The sequence below is a fragment of the Metopolophium dirhodum genome, chromosome 4 (assembly GCF_019925205.1).
Source record: "Metopolophium dirhodum isolate CAU chromosome 4, ASM1992520v1, whole genome shotgun sequence".
Taxonomy (NCBI): domain Eukaryota; kingdom Metazoa; phylum Arthropoda; class Insecta; order Hemiptera; family Aphididae; genus Metopolophium; species Metopolophium dirhodum.
In genome coordinates this window covers 24759034-24773909 of record NC_083563.1, presented here as the reverse complement: position 1 = coordinate 24773909, position 14876 = coordinate 24759034, and the positions used below count along the sequence as shown (strand labels likewise).

The 14876-nt window shown below is 32.0% G+C and overlaps 1 protein-coding gene across 7 annotated transcripts in view; it reads left to right on the top strand.

The window, feature by feature from the left end:
* The window catches only part of LOC132943113 (titin), a 54948-nt gene that overhangs the window by 18020 nt on the left and 22052 nt on the right, over positions 1 to 14876 (top strand). For all 7 annotated transcript variants that reach the window (XR_009664330.1, XM_061011937.1, XM_061011936.1 and 4 more), the window contains 3 exons: positions 10965 to 11087; positions 12445 to 12623; positions 12948 to 13192. Coding sequence is in view for 6 of the 7 variants with exons in the window: in XM_061011937.1 (XP_060867920.1) it covers positions 10965 to 11087; positions 12445 to 12623; positions 12948 to 13192 (547 nt within the window). In the remaining variant the exon portion in view is untranslated. The remainder of the gene's footprint in view (positions 1 to 10964; positions 11088 to 12444; positions 12624 to 12947; positions 13193 to 14876) is intronic.

Here is a 14876-nt window from a genome sequence, read left to right as displayed (position 1 = left end):
AAAATGGCTGCGTATAAAGGGATATCACAGATATCGATTTTGCTAAATATGTACTAGATTATTATTGGCTCCCCTTTACGCTGAAATTTTTGTTTTTATCATCAGATATTTGACGGATAAGGGGTATATATATCGTATATATGCAATAACCTATTTCAACCATGATATTATAATATAGACTACAGCCGCGGTGGCCAACAATAATTATATTACGATAAATTATTATTCACGGACGTCCGCGAGAAGAAAAGCGCGTAACTGCAGGTACAACTTACTGGCGGGATGACCAAATTAAGAACCCGTGACCCGGAGTCACGTAATATTATCTGCAATGGTCGATATATATAACCTACCTATATATCGTCATATTCGTCGGAGTAATAATTATTAACTCACCAAACATCGACACCGGATGCTTCGTTACACTACCACCGATATACGGGTACAATATGCGTATAGCTAATACGAGCTCTTCGCGAGACGTATGATGTGTAGGTATAGGGGAATAGAGGTTTATGGTAAGACCCGAGACTTCCATATACCGGACGATTTCTTTTCGTCGTTGTCGTATAGGTATACGCGAGTATCGACGTTAGGTATAACAGGTATAGGCAAAGTGTATAATATGTATATGTGTGTATTGTGTACCTATATTATATTGTGCGAACACAGTGGTTTTATATTTCCCGTAAGAACGTATAGGTACATCTCGAACAGTTTTTTACTTTGGCATAATATATTATCGCTTATACTGAATGTTTTAAATTACTCTATGCATCTGGCTATTTACTCTGCATTTCCGCAAACATTTATTCAAATATATGCGAACAGTCTTAACATTTTATTTTATAATACCTATAGGTAGTTAAAGGATATAGATATCACCAATTTTCATACTACGGCAGCACTGAGTTTCAGATGTCAGATTCACTTCATAATAATATCTATAGCCGTATAGGTACCTACTTATACATTTGTTAATATTATTAAATAAACCAAACGAAAATATTATATTATCTTGGTAATGTTATATATGTTTGGCCGTTAAAAATAAAAATTATATAGCCTATAAACAAGAACCAAATACAAAATAATCGTGCCCCCAAATGATCAAAAAACACACGTACTTTTTAAATTACCACTTACCAATTTAGTATATCTACTATTATAATATTATAGTTCTAAGTATTGCACTTTATATTTTTTTAAATAGGTAACTGTTTTTTAGATTCAATTAATTTTGATTTAAACATTTTCTACATTTCAAATTAAGATCAACAACAAAATGTTTTCAAAACTATAAATTCTATTATAATGATAGTTTATTTACAAATTATTAATAAATTACATTACGCTATAGATTTCATGAATATTTATTAACAAATTATATAATATAGTGTTCAACGAGCTCATTATATTATTATGAAATAGTGCAATTACTCATTAATTTTGTTATTTATAAGTGAAAAAAAACTAATAAATTATTCTTTCATTTGAAACAGGATATATAAAATTAAAAAAAAAATGTAGGAGTTCCGATTGTCGTAGGATGCCAAAATAGACCACTGACCGTTGTATCATATACATGCATATGTGAACTCGATTAATGAATCCATTGAGTTGATACATAATATAAAATTATAACCACAAGTGTCCATAACTCATATTTCTAAAAACTATAACAAAATTCTAAAAGTAAAATAGAAAATAAGTTGGAAACGCAGGTGACAGCTGACATTTATGATTGAGGAAATGTAATATTTGATTGCAAATAAATCACGTCTCTATATAGGTTTCATATTTATAATAGTCGTGTACGTATACTTTTTTATATGAAAGAGAAGACGTTTTATTTTCATATTTTAAATTAGTATTATTTACCATTTTAGACGGTTTTCAACAATTAAAATATGTCATTAACTATTAAGTATATAATATAATGCACATATTTTTAATTTAAGATATTTTCTGAAATGTGAAAAATATAACTCGTTAAATATATTTTAATTAAAAAATAGTAACTATTTTTTAGCATGACTGTGCATTTGAAACGAGAGTCAAAAATGCATAACATTTTATTAATAAGAGTTTAAATAAATTGTCGATTTTTTGACTTCTTACTTTTATCTTCATAAAGTAGAATAGTAGTAATATTATAGTATAATAAGGTGATTTTAGAAAGTGATAATAACTGGGTGACAAAAAAAAAATGTTATATTTATGCAAAATGTGTAGTCGTGTAGGTGTGTAAGCTATAAAATATACTATATATATCATATACATATACCTATGTCCTATATGGCTATATATATATTATATTATAACAATAAAACTCACATGCAGACGTCATATGACATATGGTCAATTGTTTAGTTTTTAATAATTCTTCACGAGTTCATATTATAAATGTCTATGATAATAGGTACAAAATGTGCGGTTTTTACAAAATATTCGTACGCTTCTACTCTACCGTGATGAGATATTGCAGGATTTTCAATATATCCTTAAGTGGAAATTAAAAATATATATATATATATTTATTTATTATTTACTATACCATAATTATCTAGGTCCACGTTTCAAGTCATTGTCGTCTGCGTATAATAATAATAATAATAATAATAATAATGACCGCACGCTGTCGGTACTTGTAATCGCACTCCTAGATCATGGCATATTTATGCGTGCATTAATTAAAAAAAGCAATCACATAATATTATAATAAAATAATAAAATAATATATGTATTGGAGGCTATCCGTAAATACCTATGCAATTGAAGTTATAATTTAAAATATTTTATTAGTTGCGTGTGACAGACTTCTGTGATCGAAGAGCGTCTTGAGTATATTATTACATTATAGTATAGTAGGTAGGACGTTGGTACATATACATATTAAATAGGCTGACGACGACTATTGACGTTTTCCCGTGTGAACATTTTATTAGTTATTACTTATTAGACACTTAAACATTATATTTTTATAAATATTGACGTCGATAAGTCATAAATGTATGCCTAATTATTATTGTATTCGCTGCAAGATGTACCTATACTTATGACATTTTTAGATTCATTTTAGATAGAATGAATGTTCAAGTAGTATAATAAAATATGTTTTATAGTTAAAAAAAATGGTTCAACCTTTAGAGTATGATTTCTGTTAGATATTTGTAACAGGTTGGTATGTTGGAGAATCAGCACATCCTGTAATATACTGAATAATCGGGAAAATTAAAAAGACGATTCCGGTAAATCGGTAATATTTACGTAACACCAATTTTGACTAAATAGATTTTGTTATTTTGTATTAGGTCAAAAACGAATAACCGTAGATATTTTGTTGTTCTATACATTTGATAAAAAAAAATGTATGCTACGTCAAAAAGCTTGAGAATTCAATAAATTGTTCCAGGTGGTATTGTAACAGCAATCTAAAAATATACTGAAAATACATACAGATAAATTTTTATTGACGACTTAAGTCCAAATTTTTACGAAATTGGATTTATATAATGATATATTGGTTTTTAGACAATCATTAAGTTTTTGTAATTACAAGACAGTGTTATACAATATATTAGTTGTACGTTATTTAAATACAATTGACATAAAATAAATGAGATTAATAAATATAATTTAAATAATATTTAGATTTTTTGAGCAGTGTTGATTTGTGTAGGAATTGCAGAGAAGCTCTGACGTTGCAAGGGGGGTTGGATCTATAGGATTACGGAAAGGCGATATGGCAGGAGCGATTCTCTCCTTTCCTTTTTGAGCCACCGACATTCCGTAAGGTGTTAGTAGGGTGCCATATCTGGTGTAGATTGGTGGTTCTTCAGTTCTTATCTTTTCATGAGGTGTTGGTGGGTAATGTGGAAATGACCTATCCTAAATACGAGTGATGACTGCCCCTGTTTTCTAGTGATGTTTTCACTTTTCAGGGAAATGCCAAGAATAGGTGATTATTTTGATCTCGTATAATTTAGTTGACAATTTTAGCCATGTGTTTTTCCACATGTCATGTGGTTCTTTGCCAATGAATCGGCACCTTTATAATATATTTTAATGAATCTGATAAACTTTAGTTCTATACAACTCTATAAAATGTTAGTAATTACTATTTATTACTTATCATAAAATGTGTAATAATATACAAATCTAAAACATACATAACAGCCTTGATAAATCGTTGTCCAAAAATTGTTCAGCGAACGGAACGTATACCTAAATACACGACATGTGTATATATATTATATGTACCTACTATATTGTTTTTATAACGAAATATTTATGTTTAACGATATTATCATATTGTGTTACATAATTATATGTTCACTATTAATTTAAAGAAAAACAACAAATATATATAGTAGTGTATAGTATTATCGTGAGCCATTCAGAAGTAATCGGACACGGTTTCTTATTTAATTTATTGGTACCTATAATTTAAAACGCGCATATCGGTACCTACGTATAATAAGCGACGGATAATAACATTCGGAGCATATCTAATGCGACACCATTCATATTATTTGTACAAAGCATCTCTCGCTTTCTACTCGTCATCTACACGTTTTGTTTTTTTTTCTTTTACTATATTATTAAAATAAAATTGAATTTTTTGTTTTTCGAAATTTTTTTCACCGACTTACAATAACGTTTAATAATAATTATATTTAGTATTATGTTATTTTAGTGTATGTGTGATGATGTAATAGGTACCTACACGTGCGTGCGTGATGAGAATATTTCAAGCATCCGCGCGGCCCCGTCAAACAGACTGCGGGCGTTGAAATCCCTCCGAGGGATGTAATATTATGATGCGTTCACTGATAACGAATCTATGTAGAAAAACTAAAAAAAAAATAGAACATTTTGCCCCGTCATCGCACGAAATTCGTCCTAACAATGTTCGCGCGATACCATATTTTTCTTTAAAACGACAAGACGTTGGGCGTGATAATTCGTGTCGACCGTGCGTACGGACACGAAATAACGCCGAAGGAGACGCGGCGTATATGGTACAGTGAAATATCGAACAAGCAATAGCTGCAGGTAGTTTAATATTGTACACCTTCGCAGCCGCAGTCTACCTAAACACAATATTAATCCTTTCGTCGCGCGCGCGTATATCCATAATGATATCATTACCGTGGTCGTGGTCATCGCGCCGGAAATCCGTACAATCCGCGGGTCGGCGACGAGGAGGATAAAAAAAAACGAATAAACAAAAACGTCTGCAAGTAGAACAAATTAACGATGTTAGTATATACGACGACGGTTGTCTGCGCGTCGTCCGTGTTTGGGCAAGACTCTCCGCGCACCTCACCACGCGCAGTCAGCGGACGACTACAACAGCTTCGACGGTCGAGTTCTTTTATTTAACGGGACTCGGACCACCGACCGACGACGGCTCTCGGCGTGTCGGAAACGTTTGCATGTGCGAATTGTATACCATACCTACCTATATTATAATAATATCGCTCTCGTAATCGATTACGCACGTAATATATATAATCATCGTTTTTATAATATATAATAATATTATTATAATATTATTATTATCGGCGTGTGTGTCCGACATGGTAGTTTTTTTTAATCGTCGCGGCTATGCGTAGGTACGTTATTAGGTATATCGTATTATAACCACAACCTGCAGGTACCTATAGTGTAGTGTGTATGCATAATACATAATTTTATATTATTGGCATCACATCATCATCATCATCGTCATTATTATTATTATTATATAATTACCGGTTGACGACGGCGGAGTAACAAATAAAGTGCCGATTAATTATCAACTGATAGTTTTACGTTATTACACTTAGGTGTTGTGTACATATAGCAAGTGCACAATACAGCTAGTACTATACGCGCGCTCGTTTACACAGTATAATGATGATGATATAATATTATGCTATATTGTTGTAAATATTATAATTGTTACCGTGGCAAGCTATACGCAATAGTATATATATATATAGGCGTATATTGTATAGTATATTATACTATATAATATGTAAGTCGCGATTTATCGATTAACCCATATGTATACTATATATATTATATAATATATACAACAGTGTCTACGATAAAGAATTGAATGATAAAAACAATCGATACCTTACTACCTTAGGACATATTATGACGTGTCGACAATAAAAACAAAGAAAAACATTTGAATTTTGTCACGCGCGCCTGCTCGATAATCGCCCGCGACTACAATACGTCTATAAGGTCTGCGCACCTATATAATATTATTATTATTATTCTATGGTAATAACTAGTAAGTAGCTGTAGATATCCGCAGATAAGATGCACCGTTGAAAAATTTTCCAATTAACGAAGAAACAGCAAATGAAAAACAAAAAGACCGAGAAAATGAATATATATATTTCGTATTACCTATCTTTTTATTTTTTTATTTTACATACCAAGGCCTCGACTACAAAGGTCATTGGTCGCGATTTGTGTATTACATGAAGCTAACATAAATGTGTATAGGTAATAAGGTAAATTCATAAAAAATACAGTGGAAGACTTAAAAACTAGATAAAATGTACATTTTTGTATTTTTTTTTATTTAATAGTTTTATATAAATTGGTATCCTTGATAAAATTTAGTGTGTTGTAGATGTTTAAAGTTTCGTCACTGAGACATTCAGAAAGGCAATTTAATATGCTGTGCTTCGATCTTTCTTCGCTGAATTGGCGACATTCTAATAATATATGTTTTGTATTATCTATATAGGTACAATATAATATTGTATAATAATTAATGAGTTTATAATATTATAGCAAATTTCCCTTACTGCCACTAAAATAAGTCGTAAAAATGTATGTATGCCTATATCAGTGGGGACACAATATTATGGAATATTGTATTGATTTTTTTTTCGTTTTGTCCATGTTGGTCAAATTTTTAAGGGTTTTCGGGGCTCGAGGTTTCCGCAAAGTTTCGCTTGGCCGACAACAACAACGCAAATGACACATACCCATTGTTGACGGCGTGCTGACCTGTATATATAGTGTGTATGCGCATGGAAACATTACCTCTATATAAATGCGTATATGTGTGTGCATTTCGTTTACCCGCGTGCCAATATGTAGCACGTTTCTCGGTCATTTGTACGCGGAACACGTGGCCGAGAGCCATCGTCCGCATGTATATAGATTCCTCCACGATAGACTTACGGGAGACTACGCGTAATTTGTGAGGTAGCTGATATTTTTTTCAAGCTACTGTAGTTTTGGTTTGTTTTCGTACAAAGCGGAAAAGCTGCGTTTATTTTCTAGATTCCCGTCGAAGCTAGAACGGTATATTGCGGGTCTTATTCACCATATTATTATATAATATACAGTGAAACCTCGATAACTCGAATCGGTTGGGGGCAAAAATTCGAGTTACAGAAAAAATTGTGTTTACTTATTGAAACGCAGGGATGAAGGTATTCCCTTCGAGTTATCAAAAATTCGACTTATAGACGTTCGAGTTATCGAGGTTTCACTGCGTATTATGCTTAATCGAGTGTACCCTATGGCTTGCTTGTACTCTTGTTCTGTACACAATATTATGATATTTTGTACACACCGTATTCGTATTGTTAATATTTAAAAACATTCCAGTTACCCACCCCTCCTTTTCGATGAATGTGTTATATACGCCTCAGGACGGTTTATCGCATACATACGCACTCACACTCATCACTGTATCGCAATAACAATATAATAACAACAACAACAATAATGATGCTGGTCGATTGTTTGAAGCGCAAATCGTTTGATCTCTCCGAACACCTGTTGCATATCATACAGGTATAATAATAATATAACATAAGAACGAACGGCTATCAGAGGGACGCACGCTGCAGCAGCAGTATGAAAAAAATCTGTGGCGAAATAAATTCGAATCGGTCACCGTTAGGCTGTAAAACATTACGAACATTTCCTTAAACGCACACCTATTAAAATAATAGCACGGGAACGCACGCAGAGATTACTATAATAATATAATATTTAATCGGATAATATATTACCACGGCCTATTCGCCGGAAGCCCAATTAGTATAGGCGTATTGCGCACGTTTCGCTCATTTACCCATCTGATATTATAATATGAATACCTACGACCAGTACGCGTTTATGCCGCACAATAATAACAACATAGGTACAACCATTATACAACACTTGTAATGGTATGTACACGTGTCTATAACATTATTATGTCGTTTTCGTACGTAAACCAAAATTATTAAGCCAAAAACGTGTTTCCAAACGCATACGTCATAATATTATATAGGTATTCGCCATATGGCATAAAATATTATTATATTTCATTGTTGTACAGTGCGAATCGTGCAACGAGCTCGTTCGACAAGATCGAACGGTTCGCAGAAAGCGAAATAAATAATATTATTGTGTACGTCGTACATACATATCGATTTGTTGATAATGTATTAAAAATAATTTAAAATTGTATGCTATTAGGTATACTATGATTGTATGCATTCGTTTCAGTATAATAATGTAGGTTAGGTAGTATAAAATATTATAAATGTCTTTGGTATTTTATGTATGTAGTTACATTATTCGTGCCAACTATTGATAGTTCACCAAGTTTATTGCATGTTGGCCATGTTGCGAAAAGAGTGATTTTACAATCATTATTTTAATTTCATCAATTATTTTTCACTTTAAAATTACTCTTTACAAATTAATTCAATATCTACAATACACGTCTCTGGTCTCTTTTAACATAATTTTAATGTCAACCAGCTAAGATAACATTACACTCCGGGCCACCATCCGTATTTATGTTCGGCGGGCTCAGCCTGTCACCCTTCGAACCCTAAAACAGAGTTACCACAACACCAATATTGTAATACTATTTTATAAATGCCCGTGTTCAAAATGTCTTTCGTCTCTCCCCCACTGACGGATACTGTTTCCGTAAAGAACTTTTTGAAGATAAAAAATATTTATGCTTCTTCAATACATTTTGCACCTGGTGCACCCCGGGTATCATCCCACTTAAATGTATCTTTATTTACTGATTTATACTACTTAATGCGAATGCGAATAAAGAACATGCAAAGGAAACGGTTTGTGAGGTCAACGGGTGGATTAAATAAAAAATATTCTACGTTTATAGTTAATAAAGTAATAACTTTCAAACGGTTACCGAAATGTTCAAAAGTGCAATAATATACGATTTTAAATTTATATATGGAAATAAAAACTTCAGATTGCCTAGACCTAAGATAGAGTGTATATTTTAAACACAAAAATTACAATAATAGTACGAGTATATTAAAAAAGTCGTATATTTATTGAATTATTTGACATTCATAACAAAACCGTTTCATAATTTATTTAAATTTTCACAAAATATGTACGCACGACTTATTATAGTAGGTACCTACGTGTTTTATAAATTGCACGATTATCTACTAAAGTAGGTAATTTTATTGCTTTTTCATTAATTGAAATTTGTTTATAACGCTTAATCTATAACTGTTAAAGAAATTATTGATAGCTTATAGGTTATAGGTATACGATGTATATGTAAAGGAAACAATAATTTTTAACACAATATTATTAATTATTAGGTAGGTTTTTACCTATAAAGTGACCAAAAATCTAGATTAATGACAAAAATATACATAAGGAGTACAAATTAACCCCAATATTAAGGGGATTCGATACCGTGATTTTCTGTTTTTGTCTAATACACGCGCGACATAGTATTTTAGACGTGTTTTTTGCCAAACATTCCAATCGATCTATTGAAGCTATAAGAATTCTGAAAACAGATTTGAATTCGTCGTCGAGTCTACTTGAAATCGACTTTCCCATATTTTTGATATTATCCCCCAAATTCCAGAAAACGCCATATTAAAAAAGAGTATTTAAACATTTTTGTATTTCAATTTTTGGAGAAGCTAAAATCAAAAAATCAAAATTGTGGGAAAATCACTTTCAAGTAGAATTGACGACGAATTCAAATCAGTTTTCAGAATTCTTATCACTTCATTAGATCAATTGATATGTTTGGCAAAGAATCCGTCAAAAATCCTATGTCGTGCGTGTGTTAGACAAAAACAGAAAATCATGGTATGGAATCCCCTTAACGCGTTATCAATTTATTGATTACAATTACATAATAATTTATATTCATATTTTAGATATTTATAATAATAATTTATTATGGACAATTTGTTTTAAAAGGTGCGTAGTTCCGCATAATTATAATTTATAACTATGATTGATGATTTAATAGTACAGTTATTGTTGTGCTCGAGACTTATTTGTCATAGTACTTGTTAAAAAATTGGTAGTGTAAAATCTGCGGTAAAGTGGGACAGAACAGTGTATTACTAACTTCCAAGTAAACAATTATTGCACCTTCATAGTTTAAATTTAATTTAAATTTGATAGGCACGTGAATAAAATTAAAAAAAAGCATAGGCAAGGTAATACACCTTTTCCGATTATCGACTAGGAGATCCTATTGGATGCTCTTGCATTCATAATATTTAACAGAGACTGGTTTTGTTTTGTTTTTTTTTTAATTGATCTTGAGCTCGGCAACTAAGGCCATTAGCTATTTTTGTTTTGTAGGTTTCTATGTCGGTAGGGGAAGGAACACGTGTGTGTTAGTTTTGGCAGAATTTTTGATTTGGGCACCCGTAGGTATCTGCCTTGCCCGGGTGGGGGATGGTGGCACTTGTTCTCCGGATACCGTGACTTGTCCGAATAAAAATGCCACCCATGACCGAGGATCGAACCCGAGTCGGCTGCGTCGCAGCCGACGCCTTAGTCCGCTCGGCCACTCCGTCCCCCACTTGTTTTGTGTTTATATAATTGTCGACGTACCTATACCCGATTTAAGTTATTACGTGTATAATAATATTTTAAATTATCGTAATAAAAACATTGTCTTTTTATTATTGTTTCAGTGTCGTGACGTTTTGGAATTAAAAGTTCTCGAACTATGCCCGGAACTTACGTTGCTCGGGGAGACGTTGGAAGAGGCCTCGAGCTTGCAGGCCGAACACGAGAGAGTGTTGGAAAAAATACAGGTTTGAATCGTTTCAAAATCGATTGTTTACAGAGATTTGGCTGTAAAGCGTTTAATTTTAGAACGATAAATGCATCGGACGCCTTGCGTGCGTATTGCCATATGCATCGTATGATAATATATATTACGGTGAATGGCGCCAATTTTGTTTCGAAACCAGACCTCTCCGTTAATCATTCTAGCTGTTTGTTCGCGCACATTATTTATAAATGTGTTATAGTTATATATACACTTTATAATAATATAATGAATATTATTATTTATCATGTTATTACCCGTACGAGTGCCTTCATTTTTCGTTCACCTTGACGCCAACAAACACTTTCATAGATCTGACTACTATGAATGTAATGCGATTTACACGCTCATTAATGAGTTCGCCCCGACGTCGGTCTCTTCAATTAATCGAAGATTACACATTTTCTATAATATATTCCAGTCTGTATTATAACATTGCGTTACTCTGTGTAACTTACACGTTTCCTTCTTGTATTTTGTTTGCGTAGGTATCATCACTATTGATGACTTTTATTTCATGACGAAACGAACAATTATTACTATGGTACCTACCTATAATACTGTCGTGAAAACTTCAATGGCATACAACTTTAATACATCTCGGCCGCGGGTTGTCGCATTACAGTTATTTTATTTTTTAAACACTTAACATTTCTATATCCGTCAATTGAAATCCAAGGACTGCATTATAAAGTGTAGGTACACCCAATATACAAATAATTCTCCACGTCTATAACGTACGATTTTGCTTGGAAACTTCAACCGACAACTAGGTCATGATTTCTTGCGTAGATATACTTTTAAATACGCCCTAAAATGTTCATTGAGTAAATGATTTTCGGTTTATTTAAATTAAATCTCGATAGAACACGCCTGGAACTAAACGTACCCAAATTAGTCGTTGCTTAAACTATACAGTACAGACACCTCGATTCGCTCAACCCAACTATACATTATAATATTGTCACATCGCAACTAGCACACGAATATTGAATAATTAATATCGCCGCACTTCATTAAAATAATATATAATATAATATTATGTGCTTACATACCATTTATGGCGGTAACCGGCAATAGCATCAGCCTTGACTCGATAACGCTGTAGTATACCTATACATCATATATAATGTGTACATATATACCTACCTACTGTGTGTGTATTTTATTATGTATGCATATTGCATATATTACACATTTGTGTACATTCCATGTACGAATATAATATTATGTAGGTAACGCTAAAAAAAAATAAACGTGTTTTCGTGATTGTGGTGTACCCATACTATATAAACTATTATTAAAAATATATGATATCGTGCCTCTTCTATTATATACAGGAAAAGCAGAGTCCCGTCAACGAGTTGTTGAAGAAAGCCGATCATCTAATAGCTACACAGAACACGCAGCCCGAGGTGTATGCCGCTATGGCTGATTCGCTGGGATTAGCCTGGAAAGACGTAAACGATGTACTTCAAAAGAGAAGTTACTTGTTACACCTGAACGTCGAATATCACCGGTATGTGGCATATTATTCAGTATCCACCCACACGACGTGGTAGAAATCGTACATCAACAGTACCTACCTATATATATATATATTATAATATAGGACACGATATGGTCTCCTATGTATAACTGCAGTATTGATTTATGTATCGGCTCCTAAAACTATAAAAAACGCGCACATGACGTATTGATATCGCCTTTTTTCTCCGTATTTAACTCTGTGACATATATACGTGTGACAAGGTCACTCAATAGCTGCCGATAGATATTTGCACCGCTTGTATGTTGTGATATTGTGATAATAATATAAATCTTACACCACCACGGGTTTCAGACAAGCCGAAGTATGCATGGAACGAATCGGAACGTTGGAAATGCTCTGCCACAGTTACCTGCCGACCGACGTCGAATCGATCAAAAACCATCTAGAGCATATCCAGGAAGTCCGCAAGTCCATACTGGAAGCGCTAATGGTCGCTTTGGGCAATGGTACGCAGCTACTGGACGTTTTGAAAGAGATGCAAGCCAAAGGAACCCTGGATTCGAGGCCGGGATATAATTATCATTCTATCTCATTAGGTATATTGTATAGTGTTAAGTATTATGTGCCTCGAGTTAATATGACTGTGATATCAAGCCTTTATTAATATTACAAATAGGGCAAACAATTTGCTGCCCTAAACAATTAGTGAGAAAAGTATAGGTAACGATTAAATTACATGAAAAAAATGCAGTTCATTGCACTAAAAAAATACTATATAGGTACGTTGGTATTTAAATTACTGGTTGAACGATAAACTCATTTGTAATTTGCACACGGCTAATCAAACAATAAATCCAAGTAATCGATAAAAAAAATGTGCAAATGCAACACATTTTTTAGCATAATTACAAACAATAAATAATTATTAGTGACCAATTAGTTGTTTAAATAAAAATAAATTGTTACATAAGTAATTCATAGTTACATATCTAAAATTATAAATAGACTAAGTAATAAAATTAAATTTGAAAAGTAAAATACAGTCCAACATGAATTCAACCATGCTATGAACAAACAATTGAAACATAAACACAAATATAAACTACAAAATGCATTTTATCAGTTTTTATAATTGCATGCAGATAATATTTTGTACAAGTAACTTTACGCATTAAAAAAAAAAACATTCCACAGTCAAATCCTTTTAACTCGATGTATATATTTGCATTAACGTAATGTAGACAAAACTATCATAATACTATTATAGTTCAATTATTTATACATAATATATTAAACACACACTAGATTTTGAACAATTATTTGACTCCAATTGATAAACTGACAGCAAACAATTTGGAATCGCGAAGGGAATGTAATATAGTATACGTAGGTTGGTTTTTAAGCATTTGGTCACACCATTTTTATGTTAAAAATATGCATTTATTGAAACTTTGATTTTTGGAATTTTCGAGCGTAGTTAAAGACGATATTTTCGAATACTTACATCTTTTAGAATATTTAAGGAGTATCCTGTGGTGATACCAACTTTTGTTTTTCAAATGAGAACTTAGGTATGTACATGTTTTAATAAAAAAATGTGAATCAGATGCTTTTTCTAAATATTTTAACGTTTTGTAATATTTATATAATCGAAATATGAACGAAAAATGTCAGAGTTATTCTGCTTTATATAAGTACTAAGGATTGTTGTCTATTAAAAGACTATTAATATTTACTTCTGTTTTTAAAATTATTGAGTGCAATATTAATCCGTAAGTATTCTGTAGTATTAAAAAATTTCCTAGTTTACTTGACCAAGAAGTAATTATTAAAAAAAAATGTATACTGCACACTTAATTATAATTTATAATTACAAGCTCGTATCCATTTACAAATTATTTAATGTACTACTATCCTTAATATTTCAATTAGAATAACTCAAACCTTTCATTCAAATTTCGATTAAAATATGTCAAAATTTTCAGAAAAATTACCGAATTCACAATAATTTGCATTAAAACATGTAGGTTATCATTTTAAAAAGTGATTAATTTACTCGCAGGAATGCAGGATACTCCTTAAATGTTGTGAAAAGTAAAAACTCAAAGTATTCGAAAATACCCTATTTTACTAGTTACTTACATTTAAAAATTCCAAATATTAGAAATTTAATGTATGCATAACTTAATTATAAAATAAAGACGAGCATGCTTAAAATATTACCATATATATCAGGGAATCAACATAAATGTGAAAAATTTAGTAATTTAGATCGCTTAT